The sequence below is a fragment of the Vulpes lagopus genome, chromosome X (assembly GCF_018345385.1).
Source record: "Vulpes lagopus strain Blue_001 chromosome X, ASM1834538v1, whole genome shotgun sequence".
Classification (NCBI taxonomy): Eukaryota; Metazoa; Chordata; class Mammalia; order Carnivora; family Canidae; genus Vulpes; species Vulpes lagopus.
This window is the reverse complement of record NC_054848.1, coordinates 1,150,307-1,171,334: the sequence shown is the minus strand read 5'-3', so window position 1 is coordinate 1,171,334 and position 21,028 is coordinate 1,150,307. Positions and strand designations below refer to the sequence as shown.

At 48.7% G+C, this 21,028-nt stretch overlaps 1 protein-coding gene across 4 annotated transcripts in view; it reads left to right on the top strand.

Moving 5' to 3' along the window:
- Nucleotides 1-21,028, top strand: part of DHRSX (dehydrogenase/reductase X-linked) — a 193,621-nt gene that overhangs the window by 92,086 nt on the left and 80,507 nt on the right. For all 4 annotated transcript variants that reach the window (XM_041740181.1, XM_041740180.1, XM_041740179.1 and 1 more), the window contains exon 4: nt 16,260-16,361. In XM_041740181.1, coding sequence (XP_041596115.1) covers nt 16,260-16,361 — 102 coding nt within the window. The remainder of the gene's footprint in view (nt 1-16,259; nt 16,362-21,028) is intronic.

Genomic DNA, 21,028 nt, shown 5'->3' with positions numbered 1-21,028 from the left:
TGTTTCTCTGGAAACACAACCTGTTTTTGTTTGCTGAAAGGCAATTAACCTTGTTGCCCGATAAATGTTACCGCAGATGTCTGACATAATCAGGATGCATTATCCATAACAAAATGCTCTTTATTGAGAAAATCCGCGGGGAATTGCAGAGAAAGGGGCAGTGACTGAGGCTTGGTGCCTCCAGATTAAACTGTCCGACTGAGCGACAAGACAAGCATCTAAAGCAGCTGAGAAGGTTTCACTTAAAAAATAAAGGGAAATAAATAATAAATAAATAAATAAATAAATAAATAAATAAATAAATAAATAAATAAATAAATAAATGGCAGCCCGGGTGGCTCAGCAGTTTGGTGCCGCCTTCTGCCCAGGGCATGATCCCAGGATCGAGTCCCACGTCAGGCTCCCTGCATGGAGCCTGCTTCTCCCTCTGCCTGTGTCTCTGCCTCCCTCTCTCTCTCTGTCCTTTCTGTGTATTCTCATGAATAAATAAATAAAATCTTTTAAACAAATAAAATAAAAGCTGAGAACTCTGCACAATATTAAGAGCACTGCATTCTGTGACTCACATTTAGGGAGCTTTGGGTGTAAGTACAAAGATGATGACAAAATTAAATGCGAGCGGACTGAATTTTCTAAGCAAATGGCACCAGAGGAAGTTGAAAAATTAAAGTCAAGGAACCAACACCTTAGAAAAAGTACTTAAACCCTAAGTGTGGTGTAGTTTATGATGGTAGCTCCTGGTCCAGTGCAGGACCTTGTGGTTCTCCAGGATGTGATAGGGATGGTGTGCGCAAGACTGGTTGAGCATTCCTGAGAGGTCACCTCTAACCTCTTGGGATGTCCTGCCTCAGTTTACCTGGGGGCCTTGGGACATGCCCCGTAGCTTATGCTAACACTAATGGTGTGGTTCCTGGGCCACGTGCTATCAGCCTGACCCTCCTGGAGGGACTGGAGATGAAGGTCCATCGTGCAGGTGGTCAGCCACACGTACATCGCTGATACCCGCAAAAATCACAACTCAGGTGAGCCTCCCTGCTTGACAGCATTCCACGTATGTGGTCATAGACGCATCCTCAGTGCACAGTGATAACAGGGATACAGGTGTAGGGACGTCTGCGTCATCACCTTTGGCCAAATCGCCTGGAAGTCAAAGCACTTTCTGTGGCTCTACCATGTTGGAGATCAGAAAAAAAGTTTGCTGTTGAATATTTTTGCTGGATTTCAAAGGAGGAAGATCCCAGCACCTTTGCCAATGCATAAAATCGAGACTCCGGTGGATTGGGGCTGCACCAGGGTAGGCTGTTACCAAGTGGTGGTCATGCCCCAGAGACAGGCGGCCAGCTGGCAAACACAAATTGCATTTCACATGCACACAGTGGCTGTTGTTTCTTTTGTGCTCCTGTGTGAGGCTCCAAGTGTTTGGCGTCATCTGTTTACCCAAAGTCCTGGCTAACACTGGACGGCTAATCCCCACACGCTGTCACCCAGCCAATGCCTAATTTGGCCAATTAGCAACCTAATTTAAAAAGCGCCGTGAAAACACCACTGCAATGCTATATTGCCTTTGCCCATCTCCCTCCTTCCTGGTACATTTCTCCAGAGAACTTTGTATTCAGCGCCTTTCCTTTAGCATGAGCAGCGTGCTCCCCGGGGCCTCATTATGGATGCCTTCCATCCATCAGTCTGTTCTTCTCCTCTCTGCCTTTCACGACGTCTTGCTTGTCACCTCCCCTGACAATCCATCGTCCTCGTAACTAAGAAAAACAGGAATTTCAGGGTGAAGGAAGTAGTTACTGAGCACTTAGTATACGTTGGGCGTCATGCTAAGAATTTTGCACAGCTTGCTCCTAGAACGTCGCAGAGGTGGGTACTATTCTTAGCTCCATTTTGCACATGAGAAAACCAGGTTAATGGGCCCAGCTTCTAAATGTGGAAGCCTGGACCCCAACTCATGGTTGGACAGCTCCTGAGCGTCTCCTCCCATCTTCTGACCCCTCCATCATCACCTTGGGGACCTTTGGTGGCATCTCTTCTACCTCCTGCATAAGCACCAGACATTTTAGAGATGTTTCGAATGCCCCATTCTGTGTCCTTCCCTCCTCTCTCTGCTTCATACCCAGGGCTTCCCACTTTTCCTCTCTCGTTGACTCCAAGACTACACTTCTGCAATCAAAATGGCGCCCTCTTAGCTCATCATGTGTGAACTGCCTCTTGCCCTTGGGTTTTTGTGCCTTCTGTCTCTGTTGTGGCTGCATGTGTCCCTGGTATGAAGGAGAAACTTTTTTCTCTGGGACAACAGGCTCTAAGAGCTGGTCGCTGTGAGTTCCTCAGCTTACTGAGGATGTTGTTCATATAAGATGGACGCGAGGCATTCGCTTGGTAGACCGTAAGAACGGCAGCGCAGGAAAACAGGACGAAACAAAAAACTGAAGGCAGCTTCCTTCGGGTCTGGAATTTGAAAGTCATTTAATGCCATTAGAAGGGTGAAATGTCAAGAATCGGAGCCAGTGTAGTCTGTTTATATAACGAAAGAATGATGGTATCCCCGGATTGTTTGCAGCTTCCTAGGTTTACATTTCAAGTGATCCAGTCAGTAGTCGTGAGCGGTGGTCAAGGCAGGCTGGGCTGATTCCAGCTTTCAGTAGATTCTCCACCCGCAATTAATATTCCAAATGCGGGGAGTGTGTCCCTGTATCCACCTTTCCATCCTGGTCATTGTTGGTGAGGTGAGAGCAAGGCGTCGGCATCCAGATTCCACAACCTTAAATGAAGCGTGAGCTCACACGTTCACCGGGCATAAGCGTGGGGCACCATACATACCTGCAGGTGCTCTGTTGGAAGAACGCCGTGCACCCTTAGTTTCTTTCCTTATTAGAGCATGAGGGATGGGGAGGGAGGAATGTGTGGCAATTGGCATCCCTAAGTGGAACTCACCCTCCTTTGTGCAGATCTCCATCTCTCAGGTGACTCATGCTCTACAGTCACCACCTGGAGGTCACGGAGGAAAGAGAATAGACTTCTGGGGACATAGTGGGCATGGGGGTCCCTCATGACACCACCTAAGGATTTTGAGCCTGAAAATCCATTTGTTTTAAAGATTTTATTTATTTATTCATGAGAGACACACAGAGAGAGACAGAGACGCAGGCAGAGGGAGAAGCAGGCTCCCTGTAGGGAACCTGATGCAGAACTCAATCCCAGGACCCCAGGATCACGCCCTGAGCCAAAGGCAGATGCTCAACCACCAAGCCACCTGGGCGTCCCTGAAAACCCATCTTGTTATGATTTGTTCACCTGTAAATCAATCCAAGGATGTTTTCACGGAGCCCTGACTGTGGGAGATGTGGGGTGATGTGTCTTCCGATTTGTGCTTTTCTCCAGCATACACCTGAGTAGCATCCCTGTGGCTGGATATGGCAGCATCTACTTACAGAGTCAGCGTCTGTCACTGTGAGGACCCATCATGGATCATCATTAACTTTAAATTAGAAACAGGTGTACAAGCAGGTTCTAAAGATAAATAGGATGAATGTAGGAAGCAAGCCGCGAGCTGGCGTATGGCCTCCCGGCTGGAGAGATCCATGACCCAGAAAGGCAAGGAGCTGATGGTCAGCACTTTGGAGCGCTTGGCACCCACAGGGTTACTTAGCCCTGAGCCTTGACAAGAAAGAGATTTAAAAACATCCTTGATAGCTTCCATGCCGTGTCAGCTGAACACGCCGGAGCAGACACAAGACCCGACGCGCACACCGTCCTGTACTTGCAGCGTGGCTGGAAACGGGGGAGGCCAAAATATATCGTCGTGTCTCAGTGGTGGAAGCACTTACAACAGTAAGTGTTTGGCATGATTCCAGCGCTCCCGTGCTGGGTTTGCCAAACAGCTCTACGAGTGATGACAATCAGGTTTAGCGTCGAGGCTAATGCTTACAGGCCATTTGCTAGCTCGGAGACACTGCACCGTGTCCTTGGTTGGCACACGATGTCGTTTACAGCTCACGTGAGCCTGCACCCTGACACAAAAGGAAGGTATTATCCTAATCTGCAGATGATTACCTTGCCAGAGAGCAAAGGTTTGTCCCTCCAAAATGCACATGTGGGAACTAACTGCAAGTATGTTGGCGTTAGGAGATGGGTCTTTGGGAGGTAATTAGCATTAGGTGAGATCATGAGAGTGGGACCCCCACGATGGGATTGGTGTCCTTGTAAGACGGGACTTCAGAGACTTATTCTCTCTTTCCCTTCTGCTATGTTAGGACAGAACAAGATGGTGGCTATTGACAAGCCAAGAAGACTGGTCTACCAGGCTCCAGCCACATGGGCAACCTCATCCCAGACCTCCAGCCTCCAGCCTTCTCATCTTTACGTGGTGTGGTCTGTGATGCTCTGTATTGGCAGCCCAGCAGAGTGATACAACCCCATAGCTCGAAGACATGGAGGGACCTGCCCAAAGTTGCCCAACCAACAAGTGCCTTGGAGGTAGAATAGGACTCAGGTAGTCACGTTCGGAAGCTACTCAGTGATGGGGCTGTTCTCCCTTCCTAGAGATGGACCACATTCTTCTAGGAACATGTGCCCGAATATGAATACGTGCCTTTGAGAACCTCCTGGAGATGCTCTTGAACCAAGTGAGGGTAGAGTCTTGCTGGTGGCCTTTGTCTCCCATTAACCTTTATGTCTCTCCAGCTGTGGAGAGGAGGAACCTCTTAGGCCAGGAAGAAGCTTTATAAATGAGAGCTATGAGCATATCTCTCCAGGTGAGAGCTGTGAATCTCAGAAATGGGGGGTCTTCCAGTGACTGCTCTGCTATGTAGTTTGGTGGTTGCCTCTCTGTCCTCCTAGGAAAAAAGAAAAACAAAAACAAGAGATTAAAAGTCTAAAAACCAAATCTTCCTAGGTCCTCAGAGAATGGCAATCACATGACCAACTGCTGTCCTGAAACCTGGAGGGACGCGCGCACACACACACACACACACACAGGTGCATGTTGGTGGATGCCGAGAATCGCAGCTTAGCAGGAGCAGAAGCTCCCAGGGGGAGGTGGGAACGCTTGCAGGGTGATTGATGAGCTTCTGGAGTCAGAGTCTGGACAAGCCTAAGAATTTGGAACCCCAGGGACCCAGTTTGGTCCAGGTGGCTGGGGCTGCACTTTTCGGGGGCTCCCCCTGCAGGAGCGCCACCTCGTTCTAATGTTGACTATTGGAGAAATACTCAATCCTGTAGTGGGAGGGGGATGGTAACCGTTTTGGAGAATGTCCAGAGAATTCCTGTCCCCTCCTGTGCTCATGGGAAACTGTTTGCCAGTGCCTCAGTGGTCTGTGGAGAGTGACATACTCAGTCTGGAATTTCAGAGATACTTTGTGTGGGTGAGTGAAGGTGATAGTGTTTTCTTAGCACTTCCGTCAAGGTGCTAGCAAAGCCATATTGGTGGCCTGTGTGGTCCAGGAAGCATCACCTTGTTCTAAGGTGGTGGCTTCCCTGGTCACCATGTCCAGACATCCTCACGCTGTGGGGCACAGGTACCAATGAGGACCACGCCAGAGCATCTGGTTGGAGGAGCCCAAAGAGGGGACACGTTCAGGCCCGCTAACCGGGATCTCACCATCCACAGGCGTTCTGGGTTGAATTGTATCCCCAGAATTCATAAGTAGGAGTCGCCAGCTCCCAGGACCTCAGAATAGAACTGTATTTGGGTATAGAGCTTGGAAAGAGGGGACTTTTAAAAAAATTTTTTAAGATTTGATTTATTAGTTCATGAGAGACACAGAGAAAGGCAGAGAGAGAAGCAGGCTCCATGCAGCGAGCCTGATGTGGGACTCCATCCTGGGTCTCCAGGATCACGCCCTGGGCCTAAGGCAGGCACCAAACCGCTGAGCCACCCAGGGATCCCCTGGAAAGAGGAGATTAAGGCAAAACAAGGTTAATAGGGTGCAATCTGATCACATAGGCCTGGGGTCCTTGTAAGAAGAGCTGAGGATACAGACATGCAGGGAGGGATGACCATGTGAGGACATGGGGAAGACCGCGTTTACACACCTAGGAGAAAGGCCTCAGGAGGAACCAGTCTTGGCCTCGCCTGGATCTCAGACTCCCAGCCTCCAGGACCAGGAGGGAACAAATGTGTGCTGTTTAAGCCTCCCTGTTCACGTTGCTATTACTGCGGACCTCATGAACTCATACAACAGGAAATCCAAACATTGTTCTCTGAAGAATATTACTGCTAAAATCATTACCGTCTGGGTATCTTTAAGTTGGCAAGAAAAAGGCAATTCAGATAGGCTGCAGGCAGAAAGAAAAAAAAAACCTAAAAAAAAAAAATCCCAAAAAACCACAACAAACCAAAAGTGATTAGCTGGAACGAAATATTGTGACAAACGCAAACATTTGAAGTCTGCACCTTAAGAACGTTGGCAGACCCTTACAAAATAAGGAGAGTCGACATTAATTCATAAAAAGATAACCGGGACTTTCTTTACTTTTTTTTTTTTTTTCTTAACAGAGAATATTTTATTAACCGTAGTGCACGTTGACTGTTTGGATCTGACACAGAAGAAAAAGACCGTGCGATCCCCCTCGTTTCGTGTGTGTGTGTCCATTGGTCTGCAGACGCCATGTCATCTTTCTAAATTGTTTGCTTTGCAAGCACTTCAAAGATAATCCCAGAGAAAGGACAGTCCGTGCCTCCCAGGAAGGAAATGCAGAAATGGGAGAGACCTGTGGGGAATTTCCACCTCCTGACACAACAGACGTGCCCATTCACACACTTAACCTCAGTGAGAACACCGTGTCTGTGTTTCGCGATGTTCCTTCCCGGAGCTTCTATGTCGCCCACACGCATCATTCCCCAGCCAGAGATGCCAGTTGACCTCCAGCAAACCCGGTGGCGTGCAGATGCACTTCTGATTTTATGGAATTTGTAGACAGTGTCATTTCCAGGCTGGTGGCTAGATGTGAAGTCATTTTGCCAGACTTCCGTATTTCCGGCGTCTCAAACTAAATAAAGGTTTGTTTGAAGCCGATGATGGGGTTACGTTAATGTGCTAATGATTTTTGTTTTGCTACTTGAAAAATTTCTGTGACTACATAAATGATATGCAACTTTATATTATTTACTTTATACATTTGTATTATATATAAATATAATAATATACAATGTAACATAATGTAACAATATGTAGTATATATTACGTGGTACGTATATTACATATTACATACTATGTATTTATTATATTCATATACTATTTATTTTGTATATTTATATTATATATGACATAATAATATATACCACAATAAATATAACCTACAAATATAAATATAGCATATACAAGGGGCACTTGGGTGGCTCAGTCACTTAAGCGTCTAACTCTTGGTTTCTGCTCAGGTCATGATATCAGGGTTGTGCGATTGAGCCCCGCATCACGCTCTGCACACAGCGCAGAATCTGCTTGTCTGTCTCCCGTCCCTCTGCACCTTTCCCAATCCACATACTATCTCTCAAATAAATAAATCTAGCAAAAAAGTTTTACATTTAGCATATAATAATATAGAGAGCCTTTGGTGTGGCAGGTGTCTGTGACACTACATTTAAAAACAGTTCAGGTCACCCGATATTCCTATTGACATGTGCTCTGACTGGTGCATGAATCTGAGAGCATAATAGAGCAGCACTGAGATTTTTTTTTTCAGGGTGCTTTGAGGACGAGCGTGCACCCCAAAGTGCTGGGCAACAGCACCCAGTTCAGCCTGGGTTTCTTTGCCCTCACACGGTGATGAACACCTTTTGCATTAGCTTGCCGCAAAGCTCACGACAGTTCCAGCGCCCTGGCCAGACTTCGTTGTCATCTGTGGGCATGTCCCAGCCATGCGTTGCAGAGGATAAACCATTTCTGGGGAGAAAAAGGAAACAGATAAAAGTCCCCTGCACAAAAGTCATCCACCATTGGGCAACGCTATGGTCCTTTTGGAGGAAAAAGAAAACTGTGTTCCACGTCCTGATGGCGCGTGTCATTCGGGAAGGTTTGAGAGTGTTGATGAACAGGTCCTGCCAAATCCTAATGTGTGCTTCATGGCCACGGGAGGGAAATGATGCGGAAAATCGATGTGGCACCCCAACAAAATGACAGTCATTACTGTGCAGATGCTGGGACCTCATTCCCAGATCTGATCATCAGGCCCCCGGCTATGCTGCTGACGGACGCAGGGCAAGGCATTTGGCTCAGGATGAGAAGTGCCGTAATTTCCAAGAGGCACAAATAATACTGCGATGCTTTCATCTTCCCCTTGATGGGATGCATAACAGCTTCAGGGACAACAATTTGGGAGGCAGTACTCACTCTACGCCACCTCCTTCATGAAATATTCATAAAGTAAACACAGAACACCAGGCACCATCATGTCTTGTTTGTCTGCAAGTCGGTGGGGAGAGCGTGGCCGAAAACGAACAACACAACAGAGCAAAATGATTTCCTGTTCTTGGGTAGCAAAAAAACAAACAATGAAGACCTATTATGGGAATGATCCTTTATGTCTGTTTTTATGAAATAAGACTGGGGAATTTTAAAAAATGGAACCATGATAGGCCGGAGGGGATATTTATGGACGTGGTAAATTCTGGAGTTCCCCATCACGCCCCAAGAATTTTAAAAATCCTGACATATTTAGAATGTTTCATTGTGTCCCCTGTGTCTGAAAACTTGATTAATGGTATCATCAACTCATTTAGAGATGTTCAGAATCTGCATGTCTTCAGGGGAGCTGTTTAAGAGAAGGGAGGAAGGGTAGAAAGAGGAAGATAGGGAAGTAGAGAAGGAAGGAAGGTGGGAAGGAAGGAAGGGAGGGAGAGAGGGAAAAAGAGGAGGGAGGGAAAGAAGGAAGGAAGGAAAGGAGGGAGGGAGGGAGGAAGGGTGGAAAGGAAGGAAGGAAGGAGGAAGGTAGGGAAGTAGGGAGGGAAGGAAGGAAGGTGGAAGGGAGGAAAAGAAGGAAGGGAGGGAGGGAGAGAGGGAAGGAGGAGAGGGAAGGAAGGTGGGAGGGAGGAAAGGATGAAGGAAGAAGGGAGAAAAGGAGAGGATGGATGGAAGGAAGGAAGGTGGAGGGAGGAAAAGAGGAAGGAAGGAAGGAAGCGTAGAAAGAGAAAGGGGAAGGAGGGAAGGAAGGAGCAAAGAAGAGGGAGGGAAGGAAGGAAGATGGGAGGGATGAAAGGAGCAGGGAGGGAAGCAAGGAAGGAAAGAAGGAAGGAAGGAGGGAAGGAGGAAGGAAGGAGGACCCCAGTCCTACAAGTACAGGGAGCTGAATTTCACCTACAACCCAAATGAGGCTGGAACAGGATCTCGAGCTCCAGCTGAGACCCCAGCCCCATCTGACCACCTCCTGAGACCCTGAGCCGAGGCCCCACACTCCCCTGCCCAGACTTTCCGTTCAAGGAACGGGGACACAATACATGGGTGTCATTTCAAGCCAGTTCCTGTGGGATGTGTTGTTACACAGCATAGCTAGCTGCTGCAGCTGGCCCCTCGAGCCCTCTAGTCCCGGCTAGAGGGGAGGATGGTTCTGTATGTGTGTCTGTATTCCCCGGGTTCCAGCTGTCCATCTGCTGTCTACACCCAAGTATCCACACTCCCTTCTCACCAGCGAGCAAGGACGGGGGAGCCTGAGAGCCACCGAGGAGGTCAGATGCTCAGATAGCAATTCCCTGCATGTCCTAAAACCTGCCTCATGTACAACCATCTCATTGTCCTCCCCTGTGGCTGGCGCTTGTCCTTTTCCTACCTGTTTTGCAAGCACGTCTGGCTGACCCTTAATATCGCCACTTCGCATGCTGGTTATGTAGGCACAGGAGGGTGTTTATTGGGATCCCATTTTTCCCCATTTCTGGCCACCAAGAGATTCCCTTGAAGCATTTGAATTTTTTTTTTTTTATGACTGGGTTATTTATGGACGGACCTGTGTATTTCAAGTCAGCCAAGGTGATTTTTTTCTAAGTGTACGTACGGCGTGATGGCTTCATATACGTACATTGAGGTGATCCCCCTATTTGATTCAGTTGACACATTGATCATGTCACGTAGCTCCCACTTGGTGTGTGCAGTGAGCACACTTGCAGTCTCCACACAGTAAATTCGAGTATGTGATTCAGTCCTGTTAACTATCCTCACCGTGCTGTACGTTCGATCCTGAGAACTTGGAGCTAAAGCATCATGCCCTAGGACCAACATCTCCTCGTTCCCCGTCCCGAAAACCCAGGCATCCGCCATTTTGTGTTCCTGTGGGTTTGACTTTTTTTAGATTGCACACGTTAGTGAGATCATGCAGTCCTTGTGTTTCTCTGCCTGGCTTCTCTCACTGGGCATGATGCCCTCGAGGTCCATCCGCGTTGTGACAAATGCCTGAATCTTCTGTTTGAAGGCGGACTCATGTTGTGTTGGGTGGATGGACCATCTGTTCTTCATCCATCCATCCATCCATCCATCCATCCATGGGCGCTTGGGTTCCTTCCACGTCTTGGCCGCCATGAGTAACGCTGCCCTGAGCATCTTGGCCACCATGAGTAATGCTGCCCTGAGCACATCTCTTAACTCTCCTGCTTTCATTTCCATCAGATGTATAACCAGAAGTGGCATTGCTGGGTTGTATAGCAGTTGCATTTGTCACTTTTTGAGGACCCTCCATACTGTTTTCCAGAGTGGCCACACCCGTTTGCATTCCCACTCTCAGGGCACAAGGACTCCCCTTTCTCCATGTGCTGGCCAACACCTGTGACTTCTTGTCTTTTTGATGGTGGGCATACTAACAGGTGCGAGGTCACCTCTCCTTGTGGTTTCCATTTGCATTTCCTCCATGGTTGGTTACGTAGACCCTGGCATGGGATCTAAGCTAGGAAGTCCCCCTTAGGAATTAAGTTTTAAGAGGCATGCCATGCTGAACCACCAGGCGCGGAGCAACACCCACACTGCACCTGCATTGATGAGCAACCCGTGAGCATCAGGGCCGGGCTGAAGTTTGCCTCCCGTGCGGCCCTATTGGTGCATAAAGCAAATTAGATTCACAGGACAACAGTTCCCCTCCTCGGAGAAAGAATTTTTCCCCCGAGCTGTTTAGAAGCCCGTTTCCATGCAACACGCTGAGTGCCTCCTAATCGGCTGGTCTATATGTTGGTTCCAAGCTGCTCTTTTCTCTTTGTGTTGAAAGCACTTTGGGGGCACCTGCTGTTTGTCTGGGGGCAGATCAAGGGTGTTCTGACAATTTCCACTTGCCTAATCTTCATAGTCTGTGGTTTGAAATTCCACGCATCTCGACATGAGTGCGTGCCGAAGCCATGACTTGGGTTGCTGTGATTGGGTATTTGGGGTGGTGGCTGTTGCTGTTTCAAACTTGAGCTGCTGGGTTTGAATTTGTAGGGCCTTACAGTGCTGGCTGGGTGGGCCAGGTATCTCTAGAGAGAGAAAACCAGTCGGGGACACCAGGATAAGGGGGTTCCCCTGGGGGTTGCATGGGCACATGTGCGTGCACAAGGACAGTATCGCGCTGTAGGGCGGACTCTCTGAGAAGTTGTTCTTGGTAAGGATGAGCCGACACGGGGATCCCTGGGTGGCGCAGCGGATTGGCGCCTGCCTTTGGCCCAGGGCGCGATCCTGAAGACCCGGGATCGAGTCCCACATCAGGCTCCCGGTGCATGGAGCCTGCTTCTCCCTCCGCCTGTGTCTCTGCCTCTCTCTCTCTCTCTCTCTGTGACTATCATAAATAAATAAAAATTAAAAAATTAAAAAAAAAAAAAAAGGATGAGCCGACACCTGACCGGGCCCAGAAGGGCGACAGGTTGTCCTTTCAAGCTGCTTCGAAGACAGCGTCTGGTGTCTGTGACGTCTTTGCTTAAGAAACGGGCATCTTGCATACAGAAGGCTGGGCAGGTGAGCCAGCAGCATCTCCCTGAGCAGGTAAATGAGGCCGGGCTCCAGCTGCCACGTCCACCGGGCGCAGGGCCCCAGGTCTCGGACGCTGAGTCGTGGTGCTTGAGTCCTTGCAGGAGGCCCAACCAGACAGGACAGTGCACCCCGTGTGTCAGAAACAGGCCGGATGGCGCAGCATGTGGGGCTGCCCGCTGTGCGAGCAGCCGTCTGAGAGGCAGTGAGGGACCGAGGGCCTCAGCAGGGCCTGGCCTCTGGGTCGGGCGTCCAGGCAAATGCACCGGCCGCGTTCCAGTGGCTGCCGAGGCCGGACGCCATTCTCTGGGCGGATGCTGCCGGCGCACCTGCCTCTCCTCCCAGGCCTTCCCTCGCTGCACACTGGGCCCCAGCGTTCAGCACTGCTCGTGGGGGCTCGGAGCCCCACAGAGGCACCGACGTGCTCCGTGCTTCATGCACGGCCCCTGGCCGTCTGCCTTCTGTCTCTCTCTCTCTGACTACGTCTGTGTCTGTCTCCCTTTATCTCTGTCTATCCCTATCTCTGTGTCTACCTTTCTACGTCTCTCTGTATCTGTCTCTTTGTATCTCTTTGTCTTTGTGTCTGTCTCTCTCTACTTTCTCCATGTGTCTGTCTGTCTCTCTCTGACCGTCTCTCTGTGCCATTTCCCTGTCTCTGTTTCTCCCCATCTCTATTTCCATGTGTCTCTGTTCCTGTCTCTCTCTGACTGTGTCTGTGCTTTCTCTGTCTCTGCTTATGTCTTTTTATCTCTGTGCATTTGTCCATCTCTATGTCTCTGTCTCCCTGTGTCTCTGTGTCTGTCTCTCTGTGCTATCTCTCTGTCTCCCTGAGTCTCTGTGCCTGGGTCTCTGTCTTTCTTTGGGTATCTCTCTGTCTCTACCTCTGGGTGTCTCTGGGTCTGTCTCTGAGCATCTCTGTCATTTCTCTGTCTCTCAGTCTCTGTCTCCATGTGTCTCTGTGTCTCTCTCTGACTGTCTCTGTGTGCCATTTGCCCGACTCTCTGTCTCTCTGTGCTGCTTCTCCCTGTCTCTTCCGCGGTCTATCTCTTGCACACACACACACACACACACCTTACCCCCTGCCCCAGGGTATTTAGGGGACGGCCCGAGGGCACTGCACACCTAGAGGACGGGATTGCCCGGCCCCACAGAGGAACGCAGCATGCGCCTCAACAGCCAGGCACCACCGTGCTTCACCTTTGTCCTCCGCAGAGACAGAGGTGCGGGGGGGGGGGGGCAGGGGTGCTGGGGACCTCCCCTCCTTGTGGGCGGACCCCGGCACTTCAGGGGCTCTGTTCCTTCCCCCTGGCAGGGAGGGGGACGCCGTGTCCCACAGCTGCTCCCCTGCCCCGGGGTGTGCCTGAAGCGGGTGCAGCAGCTCCCGGGGGTCGGTCTGGGGTCCGCGGTCAGCTATGGGTGTCACACCCGCGGGCACAGGTGCACCCTGCCTCCTGTTTGCACTCGGGGAGCAGGACACGGCCTCTTCCTGGGGGATCCATCCTTAAACAGATAACCTCTCTGGGAACGACCTTCTGCTCTTTTCCCTCCTCTTAGACGCACGGGCTTTTCTTTACCCCAAAGGGTTTTTAATTTACGTTTGTGTTCGTGGCATTTTCATCTGTGTAGGTAGATGTTACCAGGGCGTCGGGTGCTCTCCAGTTTCTGTCTCCTTGCCCTCCTGGTGCTACCTCTTTCCAGATTGTTCTATCAGAATCCTGCAAACGTTATCAAATGAATCAACTCAGCATTTTTTGGGGGAGGGGGCTGTGTGTGGAGTCAGGAGAGGTGGATTGTCTCTTTTTCAAAGTATAAAACAATTCGCTAGAATACCGTCACCGCCCACCCCCTCCTTTCCGGATGCCATACGTTTGTAATTTTTTATTGCTCTCATATTCGTCAGTCTGATTACTCCTAATTTCCTTGATTAGGCCATAATAATCAGTATTTTCACAGAAAAGCACTCATTTCCCTGAAATGATCATATTTCTGTTACCAATTTCACATACTAATATAGAGAGAAATAGGAGCCCATAATTATAAAATCTTCCTCATTACAAAAAAACAAAAAACAAAAACCCACCACTCATTCCTGTTTGTAAATTCGTTTTACAGTCTTGTCCAGTGTCTTATCCGCAGCCTTCTCTGGATCCTCCTCTCTCTGCTTGTCTGTCAGTCTGTCAAATGAGCAAAGATGGACCCTCGCGGAGCCTCCCGTAAGGATTGGGATTGTCTCGCCATCTCTCCCTGCGTGTGCAACAGTCGTTGAGAAATACAGCTCGATGTTGTGCTACTCGGAACACCGTGTGGCTGGAAGTGACCTAGCACGACCATGGCGCACCATATTGATCGAGCATTGGGGCCACCGCTAATAATCCTCTGTGTCCCATTAACATCACAGTCTTGAGTCAACCCTCCCCTATAGGAGCAGGGCCAGGCCTGCTTCCCATTTGCTTGTTTGATAACTTTTGGCCTTTTCATTGCTAATCTTTGCTTTTCAAAACTGTGACCAACGTATCGAATTCACCAATTCACCTTCCACCCTCCCCAATGGGATTCCGCCATATTGTTTTTGAATCAAGATCAATGGCCCAGGGCTCACACCTCCTTCTAGCATTTTCCTGGGTCTTCCAGTTTGTCTATGTGGACGACTGGTATACCTCGTATTTGCCAGTCATATGTTTGACAGATAGGGTACTTCTGGTCCCCGAGGGGTACATTGAAGATTCTCAAAACATTTTATTTTATTTTATTTTATTTTATTTTATTTTATTTTATTTTATTTTATTTAAGATTTTATTTATTTATTAGATACAGAGAGAGAGAGGGAGGGAGAGGCAGAGACACAGGCAGAGGGAGAAGCAGGCTCCACACAGGGAGCCCAATATGGGACTCGATCCTATGACCCCAGGCCTGAGGGTGTGGGTGGGATGCAGATTTTAGGTGGATGTGCCGACTGAACCCGTAGCAAGTGTGACTCCCTGTGTCTTGTCCGAGCTCAGTCCTGGTGCTTCTACTTGACACGGGTGGGATGCCACGTGCTGCAGCTTGCCTTGTATGTTCCCGTTGTTAGGGATGGACCCTGTGACGAGTTCTGGTCTGCAGTGGCTGCCTTTCCCTCCCCAGCTGTGGAGCTTGGTTTAGGGGCTCATGTTCCCTAAACAATGCCAGCCCCCCGCCCCCCAGCACGCGTTCCTGTCCACGATACCCTGCGGTGCCAAGGGTGGGGACGGGAGTTCCTGAATCAGCGTAGAAAAGCAGGTGTAACCAAGCCCTTCAGGTGCCTCAGAAGGCAACGATCCCAAGGTGGAAAGGTGGCTCTCATGTTTCTGGCGAGCCGGGAATCCTTTTCTCCAGGGAGGGAAGAAGAAGTGTCTCCTGACGTGACAGAGATGCACTACCAGTGGTCTGGCTCTGGAAGCTGACTGTGCCTGTCTACCAACCCTGTTACCATGGGTTCCGGTTAGCAGAAGTAGTGTAGGTTTTCCCTCTTTAAAAAATCAATCAATCAATCAATCAATCAATCAATCAATCAATCTTCTCCTTGTGAATATACGTTAGGGGGAAATTCGAATGGTGCCTCAGGAATGCGTATCCAGATGGCACGGTGTTCTAGACCAGCGCTTCCAAACCATCTGTGGCAAGACTCCCTCTTCCCAAAAAAGTCACAGACTGATACTGATGTAGACGGGTCAGACACGAATCACTAGAAAATTAGAATTTAAAAATATGCAAAAGTGGGGCCTCCGATTTTGCTTTTTTTTTTTTTTTAAATCATTGGATTCAGCAAGCATAAAATGACTATTGATTTTTGTTTTCTTTAAATATTCTAACCACTGTCCTCAACATTGGCCTTTGTCTTACAGCAGATTGGTAACAAACCATTTGCAGGGGGGCACCCATCTGTAGACCTCAGTCAGAAGGGCTTTGATCCAGAAGCATGTCCGCCCCCCACTCCTACTATATTTCTTTACAGAAAATATCGAAAATGGTGCTTCCTCATCCTCACTGGCCATGTTACGTGGCACACATAGGCTTCATACTTCACACCGAGAATCTGGGGACTGTAGATTATCTTAAAATGTCCCTTCCAAGTGAAAGCAAGTGTGTATGTTCCAAAAATATGAACCCTCCCGACCTAGTGCTTGTGGCTGACTCTCCTGTGTTGTGAATTTTTTTTTAGATTTATGGTTTTATTTGAGAGAGAGAGAGAATGCAGGGGGAGTGGCAGAGGGAGATGGAGAGAGAGAGGATCTCAATCAGACTCCTTGCTGAGTGTGGAGACCATCACGGGGCTTGAGATCATGATCTGAGCCATAATCACGAGTCGGTGTTTCTGTCCTTTTGCAGTGGAGTTTTTGTATTGTGACCTGGCGTCTCTGAGGTCCATCCGGCAGTTCGTCCAGAAGTTCAAGAAGAAGAAAATCCCTCTCCACGTCCTGGTCAATAATGGTGAGTCCTGGGGAAATCCAGACATTAACTCTGATACACACATGCACGCTGGCTGTCCCGTGAGAGACGTCCTTGGGGAAAGCAGGATTTCCATGGAAGCTCATGAGTGCATGTGCTGTGGTCCCCACGGCTTTGCTTCATTGATGCATTCGGCTTCTGTCATTGGTGTAATCAATTTGAGACGACGGTAAGCCTGATACGCGTTGTGTGGAGTTGATATTTTCACTGGCCCATGTGGGCTAAGGAGGAAGTTGTGTTATGAGTGTGTAAGGGTTGGGCATTTTCACAAATGTGACCTTATTCAATCCTCACCATGTCCCCATGAGCGTCATCAGCAGGCTGCATCCCCCAGTGTCTCTTGACTTCTGCCTTCAATCTGCCCACCTGTCCATCTTCAACACAAACCAGCCTTGACCCTGACCCCATCTTTCAGCCATATCCTGCTCTTTTTTTTAAGATTTTATTTATTTATTCATAAGAGATAGAGAAGCAGAGACCCAGGCAGAGGGAGAAGCAGGCTCCATGCAGGGAGCCCAATGTAGGACTCAGTCCTGGGTCTCCAGAATCACACCCTGGGCCAAAGGTAGGCGCTAAACCACTGAGCCACCCAGGGATTTCCCCCCATATCCAGCTCTTAAGAGCAACAGAGACAAGTTTGGTTTTTCACCTTCGTACCCAAGACATTCCTCTCTTCCCCTGCTACACCCGACAGATGTCATAGAAGTTCACCCAAACCCTCCACAGGGAGGAGACAGCACCATTAACATGTCCGAATGGAATCCATATAGAACACCCAAACTACCGGAAATAAGGCGGAATGTCAGGCATCGCTTTCCATCTCAGAGACCACCTGGTTGTGCGTAGAGGAGATACATGGCATTATTAGTACAGTGAAAGGAATAGCCACAATCGGACACTACAGCTTCTTTCCAAAACACGTAAAACATTTGCTAATTTGCTCATCTGTTGGATGGCAGGGAAAACATTACATGGGACCCCTGTGATTCCACTGAGCCCACTTGGATGATCCAGGCAAATTTCCCCAACTAAAGAGACTTAGTTGACTCTCTTCTCCAAAGTCATTTTGCCACGGGAGGAACCGCAGTGAGAAATCACAGGAATAACAATGTGGACATCTTCTGCGGGGAGGAGTGAATCTAAGTCTGTATCCTACGGCTGTTCCGCGTTAGTCCATTAATGGGGTTGGTGGGCAGGAAGTGGGTGCGGATATTCATGCTTCTGCCCAATGCATCTGTTTGATTGGAAATTCTCAGTGAAGGGAAAGACGCAGCGTATACAACCTAGAGGGTCCGACCCCACTGATTTATTTATGTGTGAGGATATGTGCACATATAGCTGTGATGTGCGAGTGCTGGACAAAGTCGTGACTAACACCACTTCCACTTACTTAGCCCGGGAGCAAACACTGCGCGCATGTTATTAGTACTGGGGCTACTCACTGAAAGGTTCAGAATGATTTTAATTTTACTTTCTTCACGGACCTTTCTAAGATATTTTTCAAGGTTTCCCGAAATGGGCGTACCTTAAATTTATTTGCAGAAATCAGTTATTTGGGATTTCTCCATATTGGCGCCGGTGGGGGCTTCTTTTGTCAGGGCCTTTATCAGTATTATAAATGTTGAGAATTATAATAATATGAATCACCCAGTGTAGACACAAGCTGGCAGGACTGTGGGCGTCCAGTCCAAGTATACGTCTTATGTCCTCAGTCTACATAGCACCCTCGGTAATTAGCGACCGGAGCACTTCATTATGGAGAAAGTTGGCAACAGCAGGACGAAAGCTGTGTCTTGCGCTCAACAGGAATTTGAGACTTTACAGACAGATACACAACAAGACTCTGTTATATCATCGGTAGATGCTCCATAATTCACTCTCTGCCCTTCACTTTCAAGGTGATCCTGGTGGTCCTACCATGGCCCCTTGTCGTTCTTTTCTGCAGATCGTAAACCAAGCACGTCTGGCTTATCTAACATCTCCCGGGACACAGCTGGAATGTGGGTCTGGGGAGGCTGGACCCTCTGCACACCGTGTCCATTTTTCCTCTTCGGGGAATCCCATCCACATGTTGTCGTCACTTCAGCCCAGACTTTGTCCTACACACACACACACAAACACACACACCTTCCTCTATGCTTGGGACCTGTGTTTGCTGCTCCATGTCACAGACACATGGAGACACAACATGCTCAGGGATTTCACCCTGAGGTGAAAGGTGGCACTGGCCCTAAGGCACAATCTCTTGATTTTCCTTGAAATTTCCTTGATTTCTCTTGACTTGCCTTGCCTTGCCTTTTCCAGCTCCTAGAGGCTGTTGGCATTCCTTGGCTCGTGGCCACTTCCCGATTCCATCTTCGAAGCCGGTGGGGTAGCATCTGCAGTTCCCCCTGTCTCTCTATGATGTTTGCTTCTGTCTGCACATCACCTTCTCTGACTCTGAGCCTCCAGTTTCCCTCTTGTGAGGACACTTGTGGTGACCTTGGACCACTAAGGTAATCCAGGACCATCCCCATCACAGGGGCCCACACCCAATCCCCATCTGCAAAGTCCCTTTATTCATCTAAGAACACACATTCACAGGCTCTAGAGATCAAGATGTGAACATCTTTGGGGACGCTATTTTGTCCACCACACTGGGTTTGGGATGTGGACGTGTTTGGGGGTGATATCCACCCCGTATTCTTTCTCCCACATGGGGATCGACACATGGACATTAGTGGGGATCTTATTCTGTCCACTGTGTGGGAATCAGGATGAGGACAATTAGGGGACATCATTCAATCTCCCACATGGGGACCAGGATGTGGATGTTTCTGGGGACATTATTCTGTCTCCCATAAGGGGATTCAGGACGTGGATGTCTTTGGCGGGCGAGGTAGGGGGGTCATCATTCAACCTACCACACCCACCTTAGGAGAGCTCGGTATTTCACAGGCAGGAACATTAAGGTAGTAAACAAGCACCGTTGACCTCCTGGAAATCATTCTCTAGCAAAAGAGACAGACACTCAACAGGCAATTATTCTGGGACATGGCTTATCCTAGAAGTGCCACCTGCGATATGACAATACGATCACATATAAATAATAGAAGAGTCTGCATCCCAAACATGATCTGTCTGGAAAGCCCTGGGCTTCTGAAGTAGGCATCCCATGGAACCCAGGATGGGAGTAGGGCCACAGGGACAAATGGCCCTGGGGCCAGCAGGGTGGCCAGGATGGTGCCAGTCAATATTGCAATGGATTCATCACCAGTGCAGTGTGCTCAGACTTACCTTGATTTATGGGAAGCAAAAGCATGTCTCCTGTGTCTCTCACCTTGGTTTGTGTGTGAGCATTCATTCTTGCTCTGTGCGTTGGGAATTCTGACTCAATATTCTTTTGGAGATATTTGGGAGGAGTCAACAGATGCAAACAGGTCTTTCAACCGCAGGACTTCACAGAGAGGGAATGGCATGCTCCATGTCCAGGAGGGTCTGCAGAATTTCCCGAAACTATTTGCCCAGGACCCTCCTCTATGATATCATCTTCTCCCACCAAGGTGACTGGTTGAAAGGATGTGGGTTAACGGGACCCACTTCTGTTTAGCAGCCACATGCGTCCTGTCTCCTGGAAAACAGACCTGACTGTGCTCCACAAAGAGGACTCCCGGGGGCCAAGGGAATCTAGAATTTGCGCTTTTGTCCTCTCTCTGTCTCTCTCTCTCTCTCTCTTTTATTTAATTCTTAAAGATAAGAGCTATCAAGATGTTGCAAATGTTAAGCACTTCAGACAGAGGAGGAATAGTGTTTGCATTTGCTAGTGTGATGAAAATAGAACCAGACTGCCTCTTTCTGGAAGCTCAGGATCCAAGCTGAGCATTTATCCAACACACGAAGAATCAATAGTATATCTCCTACAGGGCCGGCTCAGTATTTATAGCTTATTCACATAAAAATTATACTTATCCCGTCTCCCATCCCCACACCTGATCAGGTTTGAAATCACTGCACAGAATTGATGTTTTATCCTTGTAGGACTTCTTCCCATACCTCTCATGGATGAATTGCCCGACATCAAGAATTCCTAAAAATAAATATGGCAGTGGTAACCCTTGAGAAATAGAATAACCCTGAGAAGTAAACGATTCTCACCTGGCCAGGTACATCCTGATGGAGTTTCCATCCACAGAAGACTACAGTTGAGTGAGGAGTAATGGTACCTGCTTCTTGGCAGAGAGATGCCTGAGCCGTTTTCCTATTTATGCACTTGGTGTTTCCTCTACAAAACAGGCTCTGCCATCATCTGGTCTCCCTTCCAGGAACACGGAAGGTGGTGAATCAGCACTGCGTGTGTGTGCGTCAATGGATTATTGGATCTGAATGTGTGTAGACCACTTCTCATCGATGCCTTCTGTTTGTTTTCCAATGTGTCTCTCCCTGTTTTCTGCCGTGTGATGGGTTTCCCTAGAACAGAAGGCACTTGGATGTTCCTCTGGTGGTGGGTGTTTGCAGGGCTGTTTGACATGATTTGTTATATCCCAGAGCTGCCAGAAGAGTAGGCTGGAGGCTGTGAATGTGCATTGCATCTCCTGCGTCGAACACCTTTGTTTTTTCCACATGCCCTTTGTGAGCTTCCAGGAAGTACGCTGAGTAAACATTGGTTTTCC